The 26,897-nt window shown below is 36.0% G+C and overlaps 1 protein-coding gene across 3 annotated transcripts in view; it reads left to right on the top strand.

Moving 5' to 3' along the window:
• The first annotated feature begins 5,705 nt into the window (after positions 1-5,705).
• atp6v1h (ATPase H+ transporting V1 subunit H) overlaps positions 5,706-26,897 on the top strand; it is a 95,172-nt gene continuing 73,980 nt past the window's right edge. For 2 of the 3 annotated variants that reach the window (XM_028803523.2, XM_028803525.2), the window contains exons 1-4: positions 5,706-5,821; positions 6,966-7,112; positions 20,343-20,442; positions 20,552-20,641. In XM_028803523.2, the coding sequence (XP_028659356.1) occupies positions 7,009-7,112; positions 20,343-20,442; positions 20,552-20,641 (294 nt within the window). In that variant the 5' untranslated portion in view covers positions 5,706-5,821; positions 6,966-7,008. Of the gene's footprint in view, positions 5,822-6,381; positions 6,508-6,965; positions 7,113-20,342; positions 20,443-20,551; positions 20,642-26,897 lie in introns of those variants that run through there. The other variant, XM_028803524.2, reaches the window with a different exon arrangement.

Below are 26,897 nucleotides of genomic sequence, written 5' to 3'. Positions count from 1 at the left end.
ATCATAGTGCTACATTAGTTACTCTAAACAGGTGAGAAAGAGAAAATGTTCTTAGCTTGAGAATGTGCATGGGTATTACCTCTATGATTTCATGCATTCATCCATCTTTCCTTCTTTTTAATAATACATTTATTACTTTAATAATTGCATAACAGTGAGTACAGGTAAATAATGTATTCAGTACTTCATCTTATTTAAAACGGATCACAGATTCCCTTGCCTACCCATAAAGAGAGAAGAGAGGAAAAAGAAGAACATTTCAAGTGTAGAAAATGTTAGCTTGCTAAGTTCAGCATGCTCATTCATTGAGGTTAACATTAATAAATGCTTGCCAGATTCTCAAAGAACTTATGAGGTAAATTAGATTTATTCCTAAATTTAAGAAAATTAAGGCATCATTCTTCCATTGTGTTAGAAACCTGAGTAGAACTATTAAATTGCCGAATGCCAAAACAAACAATAAAAATATAAATAAAGTACTGTTGCCAGCAAAGAGGTTACTTCAGACATGAAATACTCATTTACATTGGTTTGAGCATATTATGTTATTAATTTCATTATTACTTTAGGTTTTAATCAATCCAGCCATTCATATAATATCCTGGTACATTATGAATCTGTTGCATTTATTTTTGGGCAACCCAACCCATTTTTAAAAATTCATATAATGCAGCAAAATGCCTACACAGCATGCATAAAAATATCATCCATCTATCCATCCATCCATTATCCAACCTGCTATATCCTAACTACAGGCTCATGGGGCTGCTGGAGCCAATCCCAGCCAACACAGGGTGCAAGGCAGGAAACAAACACTGGGCAGGGCGCCAGCCCACCGCAGCATAAAAATATCAGTTTCTGAATATTAAGGCTTCTGTTGCAGTCAAGGCAGATGATCTTCCAGAAGTGCTACATCAAAAGATCTGCAAAACAAATCATTATAAAAGGAGAGGCTAAGTTAAACATGAAAATAAGTAAACTGCTAAACGCAGCCTAAACAATCATGATCAGTTATTCCAAAATCTTGACCTTGTGGCACAGCTTCACTACCTATGTTTATAGTTATCAGTAAACCCCACCTAGCTTAAAAACATTATTTTCAATATAGATTAATGGATAAAGAAAGCCACAAGTGACAAACTCACTTACGAAGAAAATCTATAAACCAATACAAACTTCAACAAGAAACATGGTAGTTCACACAAGGCATTACACAAAAGTATTTCTTACTTACTTTGAGATGGTTAAGTACTGTAGACATCACATCAGAACATTGATGCAGAAGGAGTTGTTCTAGAAAATTCAAAGTATTTTTATGTAAATTGTGCCCAATGTCATCTGTCTTTAATATCAGAATGGTTTTCTATAAGGAAATCAAAGATGTCATGGATTTAAAGGAACCTGGCAGGAGAATGATGCCTTAAATCATACAAGTCCCTTTCTAAGGCAATATATGATAGATATATAATGAACATTGCCTTAGAATGTTATATATTTTAAGCTGACCTCAGGTCTTATACTGTTTTGAGGTCCTAAGCTGCAAGTGCTTTATTAGGATATACACTGACCACTGAGTCTGGATTTCACTGTGCACCCGTAGAAGACAGTAAACATAGTTCGGGTTGAGAGGGCTTTTTGTAGTTATCTGAGAAAGTAAAGGCATTGATCAGTTTCCTTGTTGATAATTGAGATGTGTTATGCCAATACTGCATCATCATAAGTGATGGTGACTTGAGTAACTTTTAATGCAGCAGCCCAGTAATGAAAATGGCAATATGCTTCATAAGGTTTATGACCAACTCAGTGGTTTTGCTGATATTAATACAGAAATTTTTGATCTATCACTACTTATCATGTATATTTTTGGTGATCAAGCGTACTGTTATTTTATCACCAGCAAATTTAGTAATTGATACAGAACTGTGTTTGGACACATTGGCACAGGTGAACAAGAAGTTCAGCGGGGTGTAGGATGTGTGAGGGATTTCTGTTCACCTTCCAGCTGACAAACCATAACTATTTGTCACGACCCAACCTTGTCATTTTTAGTGTCTTTGAGACCTATTACTTGTTGATGGCCTGGATGTTCATCAGTGCAGGAGAAGGGGTCCTCTTGGAAAATCTTTGACAATTGTCGGGGATGGGTAATCGAGGATTATCGTCAGAGCAATGTCATGATCCTCTTTGCAAATTATCTGTCACCCATTACCAATTAAGTACAACAATACATGCGACCCAATGGTGGCAACCCATAGATTAAGAAATCCTGTTATAAAGAAATCTGTACAAAGTTCATTAAAAAAAGTTAACATCTACATTAAAAATTTCCACTTTCTCTGTTTGTTTCGGAAGTGGCTATAGACTATCTTTCAATCAATAACCCAAACACACTTGCTGCAATAAACCAAATAATACAATTTATTATTACAATAAGGATAATAGAAAATGGATATAAGTACAGTAAGTACTTTGTATATAGATGTCTATGTATATCGATATTTAAACAAAGGACAATAATAAACAGCATAAAATATAAATTTACGCTAGCTTAGCTGGACTTTTTCTCCTATACAAGAAGACACATAATTTATGAATTCTATTTCTCAGCTTAGTTTTTACCTTTTCTCTCCTAAATAAAAAGGCAAATACCTTATGAATTCTAATCTTTCAAATAATGTGGTCAAGATGGATAAATACTTCAGATAGTTATTAGATTATGTTAAGTTTCTAGATCATGCATTGTGATGGTGTTATTGATTTGCTTACAATTAATCTGCTTTGGTTAAAAAAAAAAAAAACTTGCACAGGTGTGTTTGTGTGTGTGTGAAGCTTTTCGTACTGAATTTAGGAAGATAAATTTATAACACCTTAAAACCTATATTTCACAAAGGTTATTACTTTTCAGTTACAGTCATACCAATAAGCAGAATACATTAGCTGCTGTTATCCTAACTACCGAGTTGCAGCCAATAGTTCTCAGATTCAAAGTAGGTGTACTTAGTACTTAAGGCTTAGTTCTTTTTGGCTCCAGGTGTAGGCAATGCTTTTCTCCAATACTTCTAGGTCGGCTTTCTCCAGCACACATAAAAGAGTGTTCAGAGCAGTTTTTCTTTCTTTGTTCAGGAGCTCTTCTCCTTCTTCTCTTTTTTCACCTTAGTCGCACCCTCTGGTTATGGGAGGTACTGTGGTTTTATCCAAGGTTTCACACTCGGTGGTCTTTTTTTTTTTTTGCTTGCATACAATATATGTTTGCTGGGTAGTTGGTGATCAGTCAACTCCAGTCTTTAGTAAGAGAAATGTGTGGTTTTTGTACAGTCTCCCCCTTACTTGTGCAACTTGCTTTACTTTAGCAAGGTTTACACTCGCAGCACCCTTATTCAACTCTTCCAGTCCAGCACCAGGTTGCCTTTCAGGGTAAAAGGATCATTCCAGCCTCCACACCCTAGGCAAAAGGTACCCTGCCATAGGGAGCAGAGTTTCGGTCAGGTTGACAGCAGGGACAGAATATAGAGAGACCACAGATTTAGTGCTGGCAATAGGTTACAAAGTAAGGAGCTAACGTTTTGTTGTTGGTTTCTTGGGTGCTTAGAGTAGTTGGGTGCATAGTAGTTAAGGTTTTGGATATCAAACATTGAGGCTGTGGATTTCAAATCCTGCTACTGACAATGTGTGACCTTGAGCAAGTCACTTCATCTGCCTGTGCTCCAATTAGAAAAACAAAACAAAAAAATACAGGCATAACCAATTGTATCTCGAATGTTGTAGCCTCGGATAAAAGTATCAGCCATTTAAGTTAATAGATCTTTCAGTATTTTAAATGATTGCCTCAAGCATTATCAAGGCCAGGGGATCCTAACTTAGTCTTCTGGGGCCCCCAAACTGTTCAAGTCTTTGCTCATTCCAGCACACCTGTACCAGGCAATCAGTAACAGTGTACTAAGCCATATGAGCCCCATATGATCCTTGGATACACAATTTGCTGGGTCTCATATGAACCACCCATATAGGACCCATGTTTTGTCCCATATTAGACATATTCGGTGCCCATTGTTTTGCTACCTGGAAAGTTTGCCACTACTTTGGTCTGTATTGTAGTACTCTATTAAATTAATGCATCATTTTTACATCCTGCTTGTGCATTTATTTTGGCTTTTTTAGGGAGGATGCCACCAGTGAACCTTTTCTAGGGCTCCACATGGGCATGGACTGGCACTGCATCACAGAAAACACTTACCTACCCTCAGTCTTAAGAGAGACAATTTAGAGCTTTACCAAACACACATGTCTTTGGAATATGGGTGAAACACTATGGTCAGATTTTCTGAAATTTAACGTGGACACTGTTTATCATCCTAATTTTAGCGGCTATCAGCAGCTGTCAATAATAGATAGATAGATAGATAGATAGATAGATAGATAGATAGATAGATAGATAGATAGATAGATAGATAGATAGATAGATCTTTATTGTCATTGTCACTTTTACAAAGGAACAACGAAATTGAAGGTGCAGTCAACTCAGTGTGAGGCATAAGAGTTAAAAAGACAAGATGAGAGAAAATAATAACAAACCGAATGGTAATAAAAGTACTTTACAAAATATACAAATTGCACTGGTTGACTTAAGGTCTATATTGCACATTGGGAGAATGATATGGTGCAGTTTTATGCAGTTCAGGGCCATGATTGCTTTTGGATAAAAGATATTTTTAAGGTGGTTTGTCTTGGTTTTCATTGCTCTTTACCTCTTGCCCGATAGCAAAAGCTGGAAGAGGCAATGACCGGGATGTGATGAATCCTGTGAAATGTCTATTGCTTTTTTGCGGCGTAGGGAGGTGTAGATTTGTTCCAGAGTGGGAGGGTACAACCAGTTGTTCTCTCTGCTGTCCTGACGACCCTGTGGAGTGCTTTCCTTTCTAAGGAAGTGCAGCTACTGTACCACACACACAGTCAGTACGTAAGCACACTCTCGATGGAACAGTGATAAAAGGCAAGGAGCAGATTTTTGGGGAGATGTTTCTTTCTGAGGATTCTCAGAAAATACAGTCTCTGCTGCACCTTCTTCAGCAGCTCCTTGGTGTTGGCGCTCCATGTCAGGTCATCCTCCAGCTCAATGCCCAGAAACCTGAACACCCGGACCCTCTCCACACAGGTCCTGCAAATGATGAGTGGCTGGATGTCAGTTTTGTTTTTTCTAAAGTCAATAACAAGCTCCTTCATTTTTGTGGTGTTGAGGAGCAGGTTATTGAGTCTGCACCACTCTGACAGCCGCTCCACCTCGTCCTTGTATGCCAGTTCACCCTCCTTGCCCGAGATGAGTCCGACCACCATCGTGTCATCACCGAACTTTATGATCTTGTTTCTATGGTGAGTGCGGACACAACCGTGCGGCGTCCCGGTGTTGAGGCTGAGAGCAGTGGCGGTGTGGAGACCCAGCCTGACCCTCTGGGAGCGACCAGACAGGAAGTCCAATATCCAGCTGCAGGTGAGTGATGGAAGCCCCAGATCTGCCAGTTTGGACACCAGTCGTTGTGGGAGGATGGTGTGATCTAACCGATACAACAGTGCACATGCCTAGCCTAAATTAAACACAAACATCAAACGTAAGTTAAGAAAGCAGAAATCTACACTTCTCATGCGTAAAAACCTCTAACAACTCATGTGCACAGAGACCGAAAACAAAGTGTTAAAAAGTTGTCAGTGACGACTTCTGTGTCACATGATCAAACACCAGGCTTTCCGGGGTCACGTGACAAGGTCACATGCTGTCAGTGTTTGTGAGATTTTATGCCAGAAGCCGACGTAACGGGTTACATCTCAGGTAAAGTAACCGCTGGTGTTTTATTTGAATCAGTCTTGAAATAGTTTTTGCATGATTTTTAAGGGACGTGTTCAACGCCAGTCGCAGTGTTAAACGTTGTGCGCAGACATCTGATTAATATGCTTTACCAGTCTTTCAAGGCCAGGCTTTGCTTAGAGTCAATTTAAGTGGCAGAACAGAAAATGAGTGACAAATCCTATGATTTTTGCTTACTGTAGTAAGCAATATGCTGAGATGAACGAAGACGTAGGGCATTAAACGGTGCTGTCTGAATATTAGGAAATGTCATTCTATAGTGAAGCTTCCCTTCCAGCCTTGCACAACGCTGCAGATAATAAATGACTCTCTTCCCTTTTTATTGTTGCAATTCTTGTAACGACACCCTGTTTTTAATAAAAAGCAGGTCATATTCAAGCATTCCAGTGTTCGGTGTGTGTAGTAACTGCTTTCTTGTTGGTACCAACCAGCGCTACCTTGTGTGAGGAGGAGCCGGTCCGACCACTTCTGGTTCCCGGCTGGCTTTGGCTTGGAGTGATTACAGTGCCGTGTTTACAGTACTCAACACTGCTTGTTTAACGTCTACGCTGTAGAACCGAAAAAAAATGTGAAGGTCACTTTATTTGCCTGTACAGTTAGTTAGTCATCACGGCCTTCTTCCTTGTACGGACTGTCATTATCCGAGAGGAGTAAGTCTTTGCATAAATATGATTTTCTGCCAAATTGTGGCTGATCAAATGTTATCGGTTTTGGAACTTGTAATCTGTGCATGTTACCTGTGAGCGATATAGACTCACAGATTTTATTAAGTTACTTTGTATAATGCTTTTCTTGAAATGTCGGGCTTTGTGTTTTTACAGACATTTTCAATTAAGGAAAATTAAACACTGGTACGGTACGTTTTAAATTATAAGCATTTAAGTGTAATAAACTGTTAAAAATGATGGAGAGTCAATTTTTTAACCTGCCTCACACTGATCCGTTACATTCGAACTACTGTAATGTGCTTCGTCGTGTGCTGTGTACGGCAACGCGCTGTATCAGTGCATGCTCCCTACCTCTCTCTCTCTCTTTCTCTTCAGACCTTTACGAATTTGTATTGCCTCCAAGTATTTATGTGTATATATTTTTTTTTTCTTTTATTTAGAATCTAAACGAAAGAGGATAAACACAAAAAATTGGCTTTCAACATGGACATCCATGGAGCTGTTGACGCAGCTGTACCCACTAATATTATTGCTGCAAAGGCAGCAGAAGTCCGGGCAAATAAAGTAAACTGGCAGTCGTATCTTCAGTAAGTAGAAGGACATGTGTTACTAATTGTTTTATAATACAGGTTTGCGAAATTAAACTCAAACATTTCCTTTAATTGTGTACAGCTATTTTTATTTGCATTCATGAGTACAATAAAAAATATCATTAAATTGTTTACATCATGTTACATTTAAGTACAAAATGTAAAAGAAATTTTATCAAAATTGAATAAATTATACAATTTATTAATGTATACAATATTGTTCTTTGTGAATTTACGAAAGATCTTTAGTCACCTAATATTCTTGAACAAATAAGTAAAAAGCAAATATTCATTAACATGCATATAACTTTGTTTTTGACACCTCTTTATTTTGTTTAATCCAAACCTCTGTTTATTGGCCAGTCATGTGTACACTTTTTCTGGTCTGTCCCCTTGAATCATCCAGCAGTAGTCTACCATCATAATGACATCCCAATGTCTCTTGTACCCTTTTTCCATGTCCTTGTTCTGTTCACTCACTGCTCAAAGATTGTCATGGAAAAATTTAAAATGCATATCCAAAAATGAATTTTAAGACTTTTATTGTAACCCAGTTATTTAAACTTAACCAATATAATTTTTATGGTTTCTTTATAATTTTGATCTTTATAGTTACCCAAAAAGTTAGAATTATCTGAATGATACCCAAGCCACTTGTTCCAGGTTGTTGTTCACACATTCAGATTATGCGTCGGATATCAGTATTTTAGTATTATGTCTGGCAAAAATGTTTTTCTTTTAATTCAGCCTCAGACAAACCCATAAAAGTTTGGAATAAGTACATAAAATAGACTTCATCTTTAAAGATGGGTTTGGCAAACTACTTCATTCAACCAAACTTAATATGAAGTGGTAGTAGTAGCATTTTATCTGGATCCACCAAGCTAGGTCTGATGATGTATATGGCACAAAGCTGTAGCTTTTTTTTGTTTTTTTTTTCTAGCCATTCCTTCTGAACCCCATGTAAATTCTTGTCTCTGCTGCCCCACTCACAGAGAAAACATGGGAATATTGCATATTGTGACTGCCAACCCAGTAAACAAAGAACTTTCAGGTGCCCACATATGAACAGGCCATGCTCATTGTAGTACATTTTCTTATGACAATGTTCAAAGCATAAACACAGGTTTTAATTTTAGAAAATATTAAATTCAAACAAATTACAATAAAATAACATATATATATTTAAGTACAGTGTGAAAACAATACAAAAACTACAAATGACAGCTTAAAAAAACTATTTTTGTGAAAAAATGTTACATGATGAAGAGAATGGTTTTCATTTTTGAATTTAGCACCCAAAATATATAAAAATGACATTAAATTATTAAAACAGTTTTGTTAAATGCATACCTGTGAATTGGTTAAAATCAATGCATTTTTGGAACTTGCTTCACCTGCACTTGATTGCTAGGGATTGTTTAAAACGTAAACATTTACATATGGGATTTTATGGTGCATATGTCACGATGCATTTTTACTGTTGGTAGTCCCCTTGCTTCTCATTGCTATGCTAAATATGGGTGGATGAATGAATGTTAAAGGTCTAGGGAAAGCATGTAGTGAAACATGGGTTTATGCTTCCTGTTTTTCTTTAATATCTTGTGATTGTAGTCAATAGAAGACTCAATGCTCTAAAAGTCCTTTATTGAAACTTGATTATGGAATTCATTCCATAAGTTGCAAATTATGTATGGCAAACATACTTTGTAAGTTCATGATACTTTCAGGTGTGGGTAAATAATTAGCCTTAAAATCAGTAAAGTAATTCAATACTAGCAATTTTTTTTCTCTCTGTTAAATTCTTTTGGCTTAGTTACTGTTTTTATTGTTCAGTGGTAAGAGAAAGAGAACAGCTGACATTAGTCAATTTGCTTAGCCTCTTTAATGTTAGACCTGAACGTCACAAAGGGTTCAAAAAAGTGTTAAAATCATTAGTCCTGAGTATCACTTGGGCAACGGTATAGATTCATCTCGTGTAAGACCCGAGGATTACTCTGGCTGTAAAAGTGCCAACAGTGTTAGTGCAGAGGGTTTCTCAGGTAATGGTATAGGCATGTCTTGCATAAGTATCAGGCCCAAGCGTTACCTGGGCAATTATGTAAATGCATCTATTATTATTATTATTTGTTATGTTATTATACTTTCTACATTTCTGACATCATACTTTTAGTGTTTTGTACATTTTACAGTAGAAAGATGAGATTTAATAAAATGATTTTTTCAAACCAAAAAATTCAAAGCTTTTTGCATGTTATTTGAGAAATAAAATGTAAGGTTAATGAGGTTTAACACTGTTTAAAATTTCTTGGAGAATGAAATTTGAAATAAGGCAGCAGGTATCATTTGTACAGATCTTGGAAGCTGAATTTATTTATTATAAAATAAATAACATAGAGAAGAGCATTGCAGGGCAGTGGTTACCACTGCAGCCTCACAGCACAGACTTTTTTGTTTAAATCTTACCTCCTTTGTGAAACTGTATATTTTCCCTGTGTCTGTGTAGATTTTTCTCTTGTTACTCTGGTTTTCTTCTTACATGCCAAAGACATCTTTTAGGTTAATGTGTGTGTGTTAAAACTCCATGTGAAAGACTGATGCATTATCCAGGACTGATTCTTGTCTTGAGTGAAGAGAGTTCTGAGTAATACAGCAAGTAATGGATGGATGTAACACAAAATCTTTCTTATCCTTTGTTTATTCAACTTCAGTTTAACAGGAAGAATTACTGTTTGCTAAATGAAAATGTTACAATATTTCAGTTTAATGTAAGTTGTTGGCTGTGTGATCAATTGTACATTTAAATGTTTGACCTGATAACCCTGTTATTGGTGCAAGCTGTTTAATATCTTTCTGTATGGTAAAGATAATGTTCCTTATTATTATCTACTGTGCACAACAAACCTAAGCAATTTAAAGTTTTTATTGCCTAGCATTTAACTAGTTGATGCTAATACGTAAATGATAATGATAATATATGATGTATTTGGGAAGCATTAAGAACATTTTGGCAATGTTTTATACCAGTTTTATCTGGATTATGAAGCATCAAATGAGGTAATATTATGTCACAAAGAGATGTAAAGTTTAAGAGTTAAAAGTAAGATTTTGATATCTTTTAGAATCATTAATGTGTTTGTTTTGTAGTTACTATGAGATTTACTCACCTAGTTTTTGTTTATTGTTCTTATTGCCTGTACTGCTCATTTGAGTGTACCTTTTTGAATTCTCAAAAGTAGATGCTATAAAAAGAAAAAAAAAATATGTTACGTGCCAGAATAACCATATTTCGTAAGTCTTGCTTGTGCATCAGCATGGAGACATGGAGTGCATTTCAGATATCCTAACTTTCTCAGGACTTCCCATTTGACCTGTTTAACCCATAGTTATCTTAAGTCTGTCACATTGTATTTTCCCAGAAAAGCTTTCTTGACTGGTCACTTCATCAAATATAAGAGGGCTGTTGTTCTATGTCTCTCATCTCTATGCCCCCATCCCCGACCGCCACCTGTTATTTTATTTACTCTGGAGTCGATGATTTCACTTAAATTGCTATACCCTTGAGTGTACAGTTTTCCTAATTGATGTCAGCATAACAACTACTTCAACATACCCATGCTGTGTTGTGGGAGGAGGAGGAGGTTAGGAGCATGAGCTGATACAGCACGTTGCTGCACCTACCACATGAAAAACCACCTCAGGATCCTAGATTAGGACCTGAATGCCAGCCATGCAATGGGTGACACCTCAGCACCACACTAGTTCAGAAGGAATTGAACAGTGTGAAGTTTTTGTTTTATGGTGGCTGGAGTGCAAATTCTGCCACCAACCCCCAGGGTTGGATGCAGATTAATGTCATACCCAGGAGTGTAATATTTTATAATTTGATTTGCATTTGGATTGTTTTGGTTTAAATTTAAAATCTGCTATTAATGTTCTTTCATTAATAAATTAATTCTATGTTATTTACTCACTGCTTTATGTGTATGCTTTATGTTGAATTTTTTGGAGTTTAAGAAGAGTTTGAATTTCAACATGAAATTTAAAGTCAAGTGTTTTATTCAAAAATGTAATAGGGCCCCCGACCCAGTTTAATAAAGGGAAAACCACACTACTCTTTCTAAGCAAAAATTGAAAGACTAATTTTATCTAAGTCCAAGTACAGAAATGCATGTAAATGCATGTTTTGTGCATATATTGAGTGTAATATAATGAGTGTAAATTTATTTATTTATTTATTGGACGCACTTTGCACGTGCCCAACCTACTTGGAAAGGAGTCTCTCTCTGAATTACCTTTCCTAAAATTTTGTTCCGATTTTTTCCCCTAGAGAGTCAAGGCTAGGTGGCTGTCAAAAAAACAGTGTCCGCTAAAGCCTATTATGGCACTCCTTGTGTGAATTTGGGCTATACAAGAAATATTTTATTGTTATTTTTTTATGTCATCTCTTGCCTCACTTTAAGTGTGAGCAAGGTAGATCATAAAATGCATAGGTAAATTTGTTGACCCAAGTTTTCAAGGCAAATGTCACATTGGTATTGTTGACTTTTCTGAAGAGCTGGTATAGTTAAAAAGATACTCATTATGGTTCCATGGTTACAGATAAAGGGCTGTCTTGTAAACAGTTTATACTTTAATTTCCCCTTGGGGAGAAATAAAGTATATCAGTCTCTCTGTCTGTACTACAGAAGTGGAAACCATGAATTTCAGGGTCACCATTTCAAATAATTTTGTAGTCTAATAATCCAGTGTGAAACTCAGTATTTGAACTCTTTACGGAGAAAAAAATCAGTTTTGCTGGACTCTTTATTAATTTGAATCAGGAGTGGTATATAGAAGTTGCTGCTGTTCTTCCAGTGCACTGGCCAGCATGAAGACGAGAGCAGACATACTGTTTCATAAAGGGTAACATTCAACTATACACATCTCATCAGTTGTACATGTTTCTTTTTTATGTGTTTGATATATTGGTGTATGTACTTCTCATTGTTGGTCCAGAGTGTTGTGTGGAAAACCTATTCACATTTTCCTTTCTCTGCTGCTTGCGCAGACGGCACGGGTTACTACCTAAAGAAGAATAAATAAAGCACTGGAAAACTTCATGGCACAGTGTCACACTGAGCCACTCATTTATTTATTTTTTCCTAATATGTGTGTATATATATTTTAGTGTCCATCCCTTGGTAATGTGCATTTTTAACTACCAAAATTGATATACATCTGAAATATTATGTATACACATATACCATACTTAGCTTCAAGACAGCAGCAAAACAGAGCAAATCTTATGGGATTGATAGCATCTGAGTTTAGTATCAGTACCATCTTAGTTTAGTAGCGGGAGAAAAGTTGTCACTAATCTTTTTGTGATTTTAAAGTGCATAAATGTTTAGAAATTAATACTGCAAGACAGTACACATCACAGTGTTTCAGTATGAGTCTTATGGCATCAACTTAATGCTATTGGGCTCACTTATCAATATATACACCAGTATGGCACACTTTGCCCAGTTTGGCAATGATTACATAAACATGTTTGTCTCTTAAAAACTTCACAATCAGTAGACTATGTTTGAAGAAATAGCCCAAACATGCTTGCTTTAATAAACAAAATACAGTTTATTCATAACAGAAGAATTATAGAAGATGGATGTACAAGTCTATGAAAGTGCATTATTGCTACCAAAACAAAATAGAAGTTTAAGCTGTCTTGCTTTTTCTTCTGTCTTGCTAGCATAAAGTGCATTTGTTGAAAGTTCTTTTTCTTCATTGAGATGAGCTTTTTACTTTTATATATGGTTTCCTTTATTTATATGCCTTGCTGTCCTTTAATGAGGCTGAACTTGATGTGGCACCCATTTCTATCTCTGTTTTTTCACTACCTGGGTTCCGGCACTAGGGTAGGCACATAAGTCTCTGTGGCAGGCCACCCCCAACACAGTAGGACATTTTCTTTGGAGGGAAGAAGATGAATCCATTTTATTTTTTCCCACTTTGTTTTTGAATTTTTGACTTTTTCCCCTCCCATTATTATTATTATTATTATATGAAAGCATTTACAGTTAACTACAATAGCACAAATACTGAAATGGCACTTTATTAGTTGTTCTGATTTTATGTACACCTTAGCAGCAGGATGTTGGGGCCAAAATCAATGAATAAGAGAATTCAGGTTGAGGCTATTAAGTATAATAAATATAACTATAAATGTAAATTCATATTTGCAACTTAAAATATGTAGATTCACCAAATATAAAGTCCTTACATTCTGTTATTCTTAATCAGTGCAATTTATTAATCTACAGTGAACTGTTAATTTATAACTTGAGAGCTTGGAAGTTGCACAGTTATTGAAAGAAGACTTCCAGAAATTGTTAGACGGCAAGTGGAAGATAGCAATGCGGGAAATTCACTCGAGCTCCATATGTGCAAAGCATACAATTATTCAATTCAAAATTATATATTGAGCACATCTGTCTCGCTTAAAATTGTTCCAAAATGTTTCCAGGTCAAGATCCAACCTGTGAACATTGCAATCAAGTTCCAGCCTCATTAGGCCACATGTCCTGGACCTGCACCAAATTAACTTCTTTCTGGACCAAAATCTTTAAATGCCTATCAGACAGCCTTGGTGCCACAATCCCTCCTGACCCATTAACCCAGGAGGGGAAAAAAAAAAAAAAAAGAAGGTGAGTCCGTGCTTTCCATTGAGAGTCTAGGGCCAGCTTAGAAGCTGTGCTGGTAATGGAAAAGATCCTCTGCTGTTTAAAAGTGAGAAGTAGACAAATTAAACACAAGGGGTGTATTAGGTATTATTCCTTTTATTCTGTGCATTATATGGCTATGTAGCATGTTGAGCATAGTGGTCATCAGCTGCATTGAGACATGTTTTTGAACATTGACAAACAGCAAAGAATTGATTGTAAATATGTGAAGGGCCTGTCTGTCAGTACTTTGAGTATGACACTGACACTAATAAGAGCATACAGTAATTTAATAGTTATGCAACTCTCTGGTTTGTGGAATGCAATTAAAACAAAAAACATGAAAAATGTAAGGATATTCTTAAAGTAATTTAATAAAGAAGTCTGTAAACAGGTTGATGACCATGACATACTGGGGAAAAAAAAAACACATGAAAGAAGCTCATATGATTTTACCTTTAACTATGCAGAACGCCGCTGTCTGGTCCAAGTAGTTAAATGCAAAAAGAGAGAATCTATATTAAATCAGTATAGTCTAACAAGTTTTGTGAATCATCTATCCTCATAAGGTGCTGTGAAGCATTTGATACGAATTTTAAAATGCTGAATGCTGCGTGCGTTTCGTAGGTAAACAGTCTTCCTCTTGAATAGATGGACACTATTACAATATGAGTGACACAAAGTTTATAAAACATTTAAAAGGTAGATGGCTGGCAAAAACAGAACCTTATTGAGTCTTTTATATGCTTTTTCTACAAATCCTTTTGCTATGTAGGCACAGTGTACATTTTGTATTCTTCATTGAAAAGTAAGTTTAAAACTAATACAAAAATGTATTTGCAAAGGGTTCTGCTCAAAATAAACATGAATTGATATAAGGCACTAAATATAAAAAAAAAAATAAAATAGAACTGGTCAAATTTCCTAAAACTAAAGTGAAAATAAAGTGACAGTCGAAAATAGTATACAAACAAAAACGTGTTAAAAAACTATCTAATGTGACCTTGGTCCATACTGATTACACAGGGAAGCTCACATAACCTGTCAATAATACAGTGATTTGCTTTGTTTATAACAGTCAATCAGAGAAATGAATCAAACAAATCTTAATTATTTTCCCATCTGCTAAGTGTTGGCCTCACAGTGCACGAGTTACAAAAGGCTGCCATGTTAACCTGCGGATTCAGAGATTCTACAGTATATTCACCATAATCTTTAGACCTTGTCCATATGCTTGTTTCCCTATCTGAAACAATGGATAATGGCAATGATGCAGATGTTAAATGAGCTTCAGAAGAGTTGTGGCAAAAGCAAGACAAACTATTTTCAGTGGCATAGGAAAGATATGCAAATAGTCTGAGATATTTATGAGAGGATGTTAATGAAACTTGTATTGTTTTTAGTTTCTCCTAATAGGTCAGACTGAACTAAACTTGCAATATGCCAAGTGTATATTTAATATATGGTGACCCTAAGTAAATATTGTCTGTATGCCACTGAATGTTTTAATACTTGCTATTGTAAACATGTGCATGATCACAGGAGGCCTTGTGAGTTTGATAACTCTGGGCTTACAAAAGAGCCCTAGAAGTGCCTCTTTGTGCATGATGATGGAATCAAATTGTCTTGTATAGAAAGCTAAACAGAGTTAAGTGCACCAATGTCCCTTTTTCCTTGGTTCCATAAAATTATAATCAGAAATGCCATAATCAGCAGGAAGAGCCTGCAATTGTTTATATCATATACAGCTGGTAAATTATATTTTATTAAGGGTGAAAAACTGCATGATACCAAGCCCTGGCTAAATTGGGTCCTTGCAGAGCTCAGTGCTGTAGCTGATTAACTTTTTAATTTATGTAATTGATTTAGAAAAAAAAAATGATGAAATTTTGCTTAAATTTGCAAAGCATATTGCCTGAAGTGTTAGAAAATTCATTTGATTCAGCAGGCACATGACAGATGGTAATGGACAAAATTCGTATTTAGCCAGATATGTAGAAAATAAAGTTTTGTATATTACAAATGTACAGTATTTACATTTTGTTAACAAAAATGTTTTTAAATTTGGAAGTTGTAGGAAGTAGACTGCTTGCAACTACAAGGTATTAAAAAGAAAGGCTAATAGGATTGGCTTTTTGCTGTGGTTTGGGCAGTGCACATCAAAGGATGTTGTGCTTAAACTGTATAATGAATTTTAGATCCAACACCCAGAATATTACATGCTGGTAAAGTCTACAAAATGATTGCAGTATTGTTTCCTGGGCTGCAAGATTTCAGCAAGGAAAAGAAATAAGTTGTTATCTTTTCATTCTCACACGAGATATCAAGAAAAGAAGTGTAACTAAAGAATTTACAATTAGAAAGGAAAGAAGTGCATTAATTGTCAACTGTTACTTTAAAATGATCTGTTCAGCAGAAACATAAGGGCCAAGACAAAGGGTGATTGAGTATATGTCACAGAGATGTTAAAAAGTGGATTTTGTTTTGTGTAGAGGGATGAAGTTACTTAAAATTGAATTTGGCATATTTTTTGAACTCTTTGAATCATTAGGAACTGACAACTTCACTTCAGTTTTTCTTGTTTTCTTATGCAGTATATTTTCATAGATTTATGCATTGTTCCATGAAATTAGTCACAACATTAAATGAAATTATCTTTTGCAGACATAGCTGTAAATGTAATATTTGTCAAAGTAGAAAAAATTGTGACTGTATAGAAATGTTTTATTAAATTAATAAATCTGAAATCAAATTCATCTGAAGCAAAATAGAAAAGATGTTTAATTTTTATTTGTTGTGGCGAAGAACAGGTGGAAATTTGAATGTCTTAATAATAAAATTGTACAAAATTTAATCTGCTACCTATTTGCTGAAAAAGAAGACTTTTTGCCTTGTAAGCCACAGGACCTCAACCTGTGAAGAATGGAAAGGCAGCATATACATAAGTCTTTTTGCAGTTCCTCGGAATTCATTGGTCACTAGTGACTAGTCAGTTCCTGTACTGTCAGTCACATTTTGATTAGTCACTAAATTTTTTTTTCAGTTTAAAGCCTCTTTCAAAATTGGCATCTTCAGAGTCTTTTAAGTTACAACTGTCATATAACATAATTTGCAAACAAAACCATAATATAAGAATGTATTAACTGTTTTGACCTAGTTAAAAATGTGTTAAGCAATTAGTTGAATTTGCACAATAGACAAACAGCTTCTCATATTATGTTTTATGTTTACATTTCTTTTTTGGAATAAAAACCTCACAAAACATTATTACATGAGGTCTGTCCAAAAAAGTCCATCCATTGTTAATATAACAAGAATGGTTTACATGGCATCGATGTGAAGTGGCAGCCAGTGAGAATGGACTGGAATGCACATGCGTGAACAAAAATGACTTCACTGGACTAGACCGTACGAACTGTATGTAAATATATATTTTTTTAAATTTTTAAGCACAAATATAGTTAATTATACCATAGAATGCACAGCGTAATAGTAAACTAAATGTAAAAACATTGAATAACACTGAGAAAACCTTGAACAACAGGGAAAACTAACACTGCAATAGTTCACGCTATAGTGCTAGGAACCGCTCGCTAAAAACAAATTTTTTTAATGAGTTTTAAGCACAGGGGAAAAAATGAACATTTGAAAAATCCGTAATTTAATAAACCACCAAGAAAAGTAACATTGCAACAATGCAGGCTACGAACCGATCACTGTAAACAACTGAAAACAAAAACAAGCCTTCTCTACCTTATGCGTCCCTCCCTCCCTCTCTCGCTCGCTCTCTCTCTCGCGAGCCTGGAGCGCCTGTGTGTGTCTCTCTGGAGCGCTCCTGTGTGTGTACGCGCCTCTCTCTGGCGCTCCTGTGTGTGTGCGTGTCTCTGTCGTGCTGCCTGTGTGTGTGTGCGTCTCTCTCTCTCTCTGCCTGTGTGTGTGCGCGGCTCTATCTCTCATGCTGCCTGTGTGTGTGCATGGCTCTCTCTCTCGCGCTGCCTGTGTGTGTGTGTTTCGTGCTCTCGCTCTCTCTCTTGCTCGCTGCACAGGAAATGCACAGGGAGAGACTGAACATGTACAAACCGAAAGGGAACCTGTCTTTTTCATATACCGAGTGTGTGGTCGTGAACCGAGGCAAAAGTTTGGCAAACTTTTTGGTCTTAAACCGATTTGTACGAGTACCGAGACGTTCGTGAACCGAGATTCTTCTATATATAATATATATATAATATATATATAGTGTAATAATATAATAATATTATATAGTGTATTATATATGTAATAATATAATAATATTATATATATATATTATATATATATGTATATTAGTATGTATTATATTTAATTTAACGTGTACCTGTAGGGCATAGTAAATAAGGATTTATTGTAGTTTGTTTTTCTATTTTATATTCTGTTTTACTTTATTAGCTTTTTTTTTTATATTTTCTCTTTGTGTTACTATTGCCTTTGTCTATCTGAACAGTTGTAACAAAAGTAATATCCTTTGGGAATAATAAAGGATTCTGATTCATCCTGGTGTGAAATGCTACAAAACCATCTGTTAAGAGTTTGGACTGCACCAAACCACAGTCAGATTATGTACAACTGGAGGAGGTTTAAGATTGTTGTTACTCTCCACAGGAGTGGTTGACCAGCAAAGATCACTCTAGGAGCAAGGCATGTGATTGTTCACAAAGGTCAGAAAAGAAGCAAGCGTAACCTCTAAGCAACTAGAAGTATCTCTCACATTTGTTAATGTTCATGAGTCCAACATCAGGAGAACACTGAACAACAGTGGTGTGCATGGCAGGGTTGTAAGGAAAAACCCACTGTTTCTCAAAAAAAAAAAAAAAATAAAATTGCTTTCCGTGTACAGTTTGTTGACGAGCATGTGGACAAGCCTGAAAGCTATTGGAGTAATGTTTTATGGACAGATGAGATCAAATTAGAAGTTTTTGGTTCAAACGGGATCCAGATTTTGTTCTCTTTGTACCAAGCTATACTTCTTTATGTACTGGCCCTGGATACAGTGAAGATCCTGATATACAGGTTTTTGTTGAGGTTTGGTCACGGAGCAGGTCATTTCTGAGCCTTGACTTTTGTAGCATTTATCAACTGTCCTGTGAAATGACCAGCTTTCCCTGTCAGCAAGTTTTATGTTGTATCCAATGATGCAGATTATCCATGTTTGGCTCTCATTATGTTTGAGGTGGTTCTTCTTCAGGCATCAAGTGATTTATGTAGTTTTCGTAATTGAAGTATCAACTATTTAACCTATTTGGAACTTCATTGATTTATCTCGCCTTGCTTTGAAATTTTGTGTATTGAAGCTGTAATTGTCAAATCTCTTTGATAGCTGATGCACAACTGGTAATCAACCTAATATATCTAATGTTTGCGTCTGCATTTTTAGTTAGAGTTAGTTATTTCAAAGTTAATGTCATTTTTTTTACACAGAGTTTCTATCCATCCATTTATTTTGTCTATGCCCATTAAGGGGAAGCATTTCAGAAAAACATAGGAAATATTTTTGACAGTTCATTCAGAAGTAGTATTCACTATTGATGGATTTATGTTTATTATTGTCACTTCCTGTAAAGATGTTGAATTACAAAGGATGCACTAAACAATGAAAACACCAATTTGCAGTATGCATATAATTCCATATTCTTAATAAAATTATAAAATAAGATAGAGAAAAAAAGTGCACCCTAAGTTGTGTTTGGCAAAAATATATTTTATTCCAGATTTCTAAACAAAATCGTGTTTTTTATTGATGAGGAAATTAATATGCAAACATGTTTTTTTTTTCATTTTAGCCTTTTTAAATTTGCTATAGTTCTCTGTCTTGTTCTGGTTGATTTTTATTTTTTGTTCCTATTTTTAAAGTGTGGTTATAGTGGTAGAAATATTTTTGCTAAACAGGTTCCATAGGTAACAGAGAATTTAAGTTTGCCACCCAAGATTTTCTTCTACTGACATCACCATTTGAATTTGCCCTTTACATAAACGCATGGTTCAGTGCTACTTGAATAAATAGGAAAATTTGCTTTTCTGTGCATGTTACTCTGTCTTGCATGATTTTTCCCAATTCCCAATGACATTCGCATTTGGGTAAATATGTCCTCTAAACTGGAATATTAAAAGAGACTGTGTGTGAATATTTCTTGAAAGTGCCTCATGTGATCAGTGCTACATGGATAGTCTGTGGCCCTTAACTATCCCATAATAGAAAATCCATCTTTCAAATCCACTTTTTTAGAGCAGGAACCCACATGGAAGCTGAAGCCTCATGTTAAGAAAATAAATGAATGGGGGAGTAGTTGATTTTCCTTTTATTAATGTTAGCATTGTTGCTCAATTTTTATATTGAGTAAACCTGAAAAAAAAAAACACATCTTTTTCAACATTTCAAAGGCGTTTGAATTGTTTACGTTTCTAATAAAAGTCTTCCTAATAAAATTTTTATTTGAAAGTTTTCTGTTTTTTAAAAAAATAACTCAGCTCTGTTTGTACTCATTTTAAGGGGGCAAATGATATCAGCAGAGGACTGTGAATTTATTAAGAAGTTTGAAATGGCTCGATCAGAAGAAAAGCAAGTAATACTTACTAATGAAGGACAGCAGGTAAATACATTTACCTTTCAAAATTATTCACCTGGATATATTTTTCCTATAATCATTTTATTGTTTACATAGTGATTTTGATTTTTTTTTCCTTTTTTGTTTTGTACAGTGTGCTAAAACATTCCTTAACCTTATGGCTCACATCTCCAAAGAGCAAACTGTCCAATACATTTTGACAATGATCGATGATACGCTACAGGTAATTGTTCTGAGATTATATCTTGTTGGGTTTTGCAGTTATTTAATTTACTAGGACTTTTAGAACATATATTACAGTTGTTTCTTTAATCAGGACAGGATCAATTTTGCTGTTTCTTGTTATGAAAATCACTTGGATTCTCCATTTTAGTATCCCACTACAAAGTTTTCAAATAGGTTAAGGAGTGTGATCCCTCTATACCCGGCAAACACTACTGCATTCTTGTTGTAATTTATCCAACAATAATCACAAAGTGCCTTAACCTAGATACCCCTTTAACATCGACCTTGATCTCTGTTGCAGAAAGGGACCTAATCACATAATACTTCCAATGCTACATCCACCAATTAAGACATATTCACTGGTGTGATTACTCTCAACCTGTTCTTTCCACTACATCTCAGTTTAGATCAGCATTTCCCCACTGGTGTGTTCAAGTGTTGCTGCTGTGAAGGGCACTGGCTAATCGGTTGTCTTAAGTTCTTTGTTCGTACATCTCATAGTAAGAGTTTGGGCAAAGTACATTTGGAGTCTGCATCCTTTACTTTCCCCTGAGGTGTGAAAGAAGCTTACCAATAAGAGTTGGACCCATTCCAAACTGAAGCATCTCTTCACTATTTTCAGGACCCCCTCAATGTCAATTTTAATTTATCGAACTGTTAATAGTACATTCATCACAATCATCCCACATGCCATGTGCTTATCAGCCTCTCTCTGTACGGAACTCTATAACATACTGTTTAAAGCAAGAGTGCAAGACTGAAAAGTCATTCATGAATCTTTGGTACAAAATACTTGAGTAGTAGGTACAATTATGAGCAGCCTTGTATTTATTATTAGATTAGGTAAACTTTATTAATCCCATGAGGAAATTCAAATGCATACAGGAGCAGAAACATAAAAACCAAGAACACAAACTCATAGGACAGATAATTCATTAAATCAATCAATCAATTAATTGATAAATAAATAAACTTAACAAGCACAATGGGAGGAAGCATTAAATTGCCTGATAGCAGTAGGCAGTAAAGACCCCCAGAGGCGCTTCTTAGCACGCTGTGGTGGCATGAGCCTGTGGTTAAAACTGCTCCAAGAGAGTGCCTCCTAGAGTGAATGGAAGGAATTTTTCATGATAGCATCCAATTTTGCCATCATCCTGTTTTCCTCAACAGCTTCCATTGTGTCCAGGGTTAACCCTGTGATGGAGCAGGCTTTCCTAATAAGTTTGTTCTGTGTTTTGTGCCTAATTTTGCTTCTCCAGTAGACTGCAGCTTACAACACCACACTAGCTACTATGAGCTAATTGAACATTTCCAGCAGCTTGCTGCACACATCAACATACCTGAGTCTCTTTAGCAAGTACAGTCTGCTCTAGCCCTTATTATACAGCGTTACTGTCTTGTCAGGCCTGTCCAATTTTTTGTTAATGTGAAACCCCAGGTACTAGTATCTCTTATACCACTTCTATGTCCTCCTGAATGGCGACTGGTTTCCAAGCTTTCTTGCCACATAGTGTTTTTTTTTTGTCTTGCTGTTGTTGAATAGGTTGTTGTCCCTGCACCACAAGAAAAAGTACTTCACAACTTTCCTGTATTCTGACTCCTCTCCATTATTGGTGTAGCTTATGAAGGAAAAGTTATCTGAAAATTTCTGTAGATGACAAATGCTGGTATTGTGCTGGAAATCTAGAGGGTAAACAGAAGGGAGACAGGACAGTTCCCTGAAGTGCTCTAGTATTACACACCACCGCTTCTGGCACATAGTCCCTCAGCCTCACAAACTGCTGTCTGTTGGTCAGGTAGTCCATGACCCAGGAGATTGTGGGATCATCACGATTCAAAGCCTTGAGCTTTTTTCCATTTGATGAGGCAGAATGGAGTTAAAAGCACTGGACAAGTCAAAGAACATTATCCTGACTACATTACCGGGTTTGTTCAAGTTCGAGTAGGCTTTGTGAAGCATGTAGATGAGAGCATCCTGTACATCTGTATGTACCTGATAGACAAACCGCAGAGGAGCCAGAAGTTCTAAGACCAGGGGTCATAGCTGTTTTAGGACCAGCCTTTCAAAGGTCTTCATAATGTACCTGCATGTAGTAGGAGCATCTGGTCTGAAGTCCTTGGGATCACTGGAATGCCCTTTCTTTAACACTGGAACCACACAGGAAAATTTTTCACAGCTGGGAGAATTATTATGGAAAATCCATGACTTGCACTGAAATCTAGTAATGGGTCTTGAGTTTAGAAAAGGTGAGCTGATCAACTTCTAATTTGGATGTCTCCATAGTTCCCTATATGAAGGTTAGTGTTATATTAAATATTCAGTAAATAACATTTATTCAAGCATTGAGCCTGTCATTTCAAAACAAAAGTTTTAATACTCTGAATAGTTTTTAGGTTCTTATGCATAAACAACAAAGTTTTACTTTGTTCAAAGCTCTAATGAGGAAATCCCTTTCTTTACAACTGCTATGGTGCGGCACACCACCTTGGCCCTCCCTCTAGGGCCTATTTTGTCTGGGAAATCTCCACAGTAGAAGAGAGACCATTCCCATTTGAGTGGTTTATAATCTGATCTAATGCTTTTCATAATGGAAACTTCAGCTATACCTGTTTATTAACCTGTATCTTTTAAAATACATTTCTTGTCCAAATAGGGTAAAGTTTCATCACAAACATCTTGTTTATCCTTCCAGTGTCTGGGCATTAGAGCCAATAGATTAAATCAATACAGCTATTTTTATCAATCCTTTAATGTCAGTTCAATTTTTTGATTCAGTACAATAAAAAGCGATCTTTTGTAACCTAATGTAGGTTATAAATCTCCTACTTCATTATGTGTTTTCAAATAAATTTCTTATCAAAAGAAAAGTGATGAGCAAATGACTAACAGTTTGTTTAGCCACGTGGCGTAAAGGAAAAAGCAGATTCACAATCAGTTATAATCTACAGTACATTGAAATGGGATTGGATAGAAGATGCATAGTTCTTTGCAGGAAAGCAAAATCATATTTACCTTTGGCTACCATCTCGTTCTGAGCATGATGAACGGAACTGTATCAAGCAGTTCTCTTATTATAGGTGCAGTATTCATTTAATATGTGTTTATTTATTTTAGTGATACTTCGCATTTGGGAGTCAGCTGATTTGTACCTGTACTAATTCTAGTTATATTTTAAATTAAGTATAACTCAGAATGTTCTCAGTTTTTGTTTTCAACTAATCCTACTATCAATGTAGTTATTAACTAGAGCTGCTTGTTCAAGTTATGTAATATCCAAGCGGGTCTCGGGGACATGTGAGGGAAACACACACAAAAAATAAAAACTGGGAAAATGTCTTCACTCCATATGACGAGTTTTATAGTGAAGCACATTTTTAAATAAATAATTAGATCTTGCCTGAAGATGAAGGGGCCTGAGCTGTCTCGAAAGCTTGAGTATTATCATCTTTTTGGTTAGTCAATGAAAGGTTTAATTTTTTTTGACTTCTCATTGCAAATAAAAAATTGTAAGTCCTGAAACATACAGGCTGTAAGTGGGAGAAGGTGCTCATGTAAGTGTGCATACACCACTCCGAAGTTGTTTAGGGTGCATGGCTGATCGTGTAAACATGTGCAAATGCAAGTAGGTCAGTCAAGTGCTTTATTCACATCTTTGAGTGGATGGAGGGCAGCACCTTCATCCAGTTGAGGCTATAAAAAGGAACCTGCACAGCAGAGAGGAGGAAGAAAAATAGAGAAAAGAGGCAGCAGTTAAAAGAAAAATGTTTACAGACAACACAAACAGGAGAATGCCAGTATGTGCTAGAATGGAGGCAGGCAGCTGAGTATTGCGCAATGAGAAAGAGTGTATGGCCGATGCTCGAGGGGGCTGAAGCAGGTCACTTCGGCTGAGCATCTTGAGGGAGCCAGAGTGATCCTTTGCTTTGGGGCTGTCATGTAAGGTCAGGATGTAGCACTGTGATTTAGGGGAGCAAGGATTAGTGACATGCCATGCTGGGAGCCTATTTATTTATTCAAGCTCCAGAGCACTGTACATTTGAACACTTTAATTGATTGCTGATTTAAACAAAAGCACTCATCACTTTGCACAAGCCCTTTATTGCTTTAAACCAGTGTTTCCCAAACTCGGTCCTGGGGACCCCCTGTGGCTGCAGTTTTTTGTTCCAACCAGCTTCTGTTTTAATTGAACTCCTGGGCTAATTAAGTGAACTGATATTTCCCAAGTTCTGTGTTTAGGGAACAATATAGAAATTATAAAACTAAGTTTGCTTAAAAAAAAAAAAAAAAAAAAAAATTAAAATATACCAAGCAGTTATATAGGAATAATGTATTTTCATCTTGATTTTCATTCTACTTTTCTAGGTGTTCTAATTGTTTGTTTAATCCATTATTTACTAATTAGTGGGTCTGACTCTAAAGTAGTTGCAGCCTTTGATTATTCAGTGTTGTTTACCTGGGTGTCTGATCTGCTCATTTTAAATTGTCATTATTAAGATACAACGAAGGGGGAAACACTGCACAGAGAAAGGGCAAAGTATAATGAAATCAACAAAAGAGAGTTAAGCATTTAAATCTATAGCAAAAGCAAAAATATTTATAAATGTCTTATAAATGTAAAAATCATGCTGCTGTGCTTTTCTGAATGTCGATTAAAAGAAAAAAAAAATACCAGCTAATTAAATGAGCTCAGTGTTATCAGGTGTTGTCACTGATTAGGAATGTGGTTGGAACAAAATCCTGCAGCCCCAGGGGGTCCCCAGGACCAAGTTTGGGAAACACTGCTTAAACAAAAGCACACAGCAGTTTGCCCCAACCTTTTGCTGACTGTGTGTTCTTATTTGCCCAGCTCATCCTTGGGTACGCTATTGGTGGTTCTGGGTTAAAGAGGCTGCCAGATGCAGCTAGGGAGTGTGGTGCCTATCCAGACTGTCACACTCCCATCTCTCCCACTCCACTGTGTTCTCTTCATTGTCAAGCACCTGTTTGCGCCATTTTAAAGTCTCCCTCTACTTACTTGGGGCCCGAGGATACCCTACCCTCTCACTCCCCACTTCTTTGCAACTCTTCCTTATTCAAGACCCACCTGGAAACCACATGTTAAAGCCAAAGGGATTTTTGTGAAAAGATTAATAGGTGAGTGCTCTCCTTCTGACCTCCACACCCCAATGAGAAATTTGCCACTGTTTGTGTATGTGTTTGTCTCTCTTTCTCTCTCTCTCTCTCTCTCTCTCTCTCTCTCTCTCTCGGGTACAGTCTGCCATCATTAAAAAACTTTTGTTTCACACAGAATCAGAATAGTAGTAATAATAATAATAATACTTTAAAAAAAAAAAAAAATTCCTTAATTCACACAGATAATCTGTATGTTTATTTTTAAATAGGTGTTTATCCAGTTTTAGATCCTGTCATGCCAGTGGGGGGACGCAAACTAAGAACCAGTTTTGGATGGTATATAGATAGATAGATAGCAGTCCATCTTAGGGAACGTTACCCATTTGTACACACACAATTATTTACACTTGCATGGGGTGTAAATTACGATGGCTAATTGAGGGAATATCCATCAAGAAGGGTGGGTATAAAGATTAACATTTTTTAACTTCAGTGGGATTAAATATCCAAAGGACATAAATGATACAGTAAATCACCTTCAAGGCCTATCAAAGGGTGTTTATGAAAAATCGATCAAATCCTAAAAGAGAATTCTATTTGAGTTTGTTGATAAACAGAACATCTGGAGCAATACCTATCTAATATTTAAAAAAAAACAGGAGAAACCCTGTAGTGTTTGGGTTTTAGTGAAGTAAAAAGAAATTTAGCATATTTATGATTGTGTGTGATTAACTTACTGAAACCAATAGTGTTGTTTGTCATTATTAACATTTTTCTGTGTTGCAGCAAGTTTGCCTTATGAACAGTCAATGCTGCAGAGTGGTTCATAACCATGACTTGCTTAATGCCATTACTTTTTACTGGAACAATCACCACCTTAATTTTATTTTTTGCCTCTTAAATGTATCAGTCAACTAGTTCCAGGTGCCTCCTTTAAGTTAATAGAATTAAGTGTATTAGCTTTGTTTGCCAAAGTTAATGATAATGTAACCTGTCCTTGTTGGTGTTAGAAACAGTATGTATTAATAGATCTTTGATCTGTTTAAGCCTTTAAATGAAACATTCTGGAACAAATACATTTGCATTAGTATTAGAGTAAATTACAGAATGTTTTATTAGGTTACTACATTTTTTCAGTTTG

This window comes from Erpetoichthys calabaricus, chromosome 6 (assembly GCF_900747795.2).
Source record: "Erpetoichthys calabaricus chromosome 6, fErpCal1.3, whole genome shotgun sequence".
NCBI lineage: Eukaryota > Metazoa > Chordata > Cladistia > Polypteriformes > Polypteridae > Erpetoichthys > Erpetoichthys calabaricus.
This window is presented reverse-complemented; position numbering and strand designations above follow the sequence as displayed.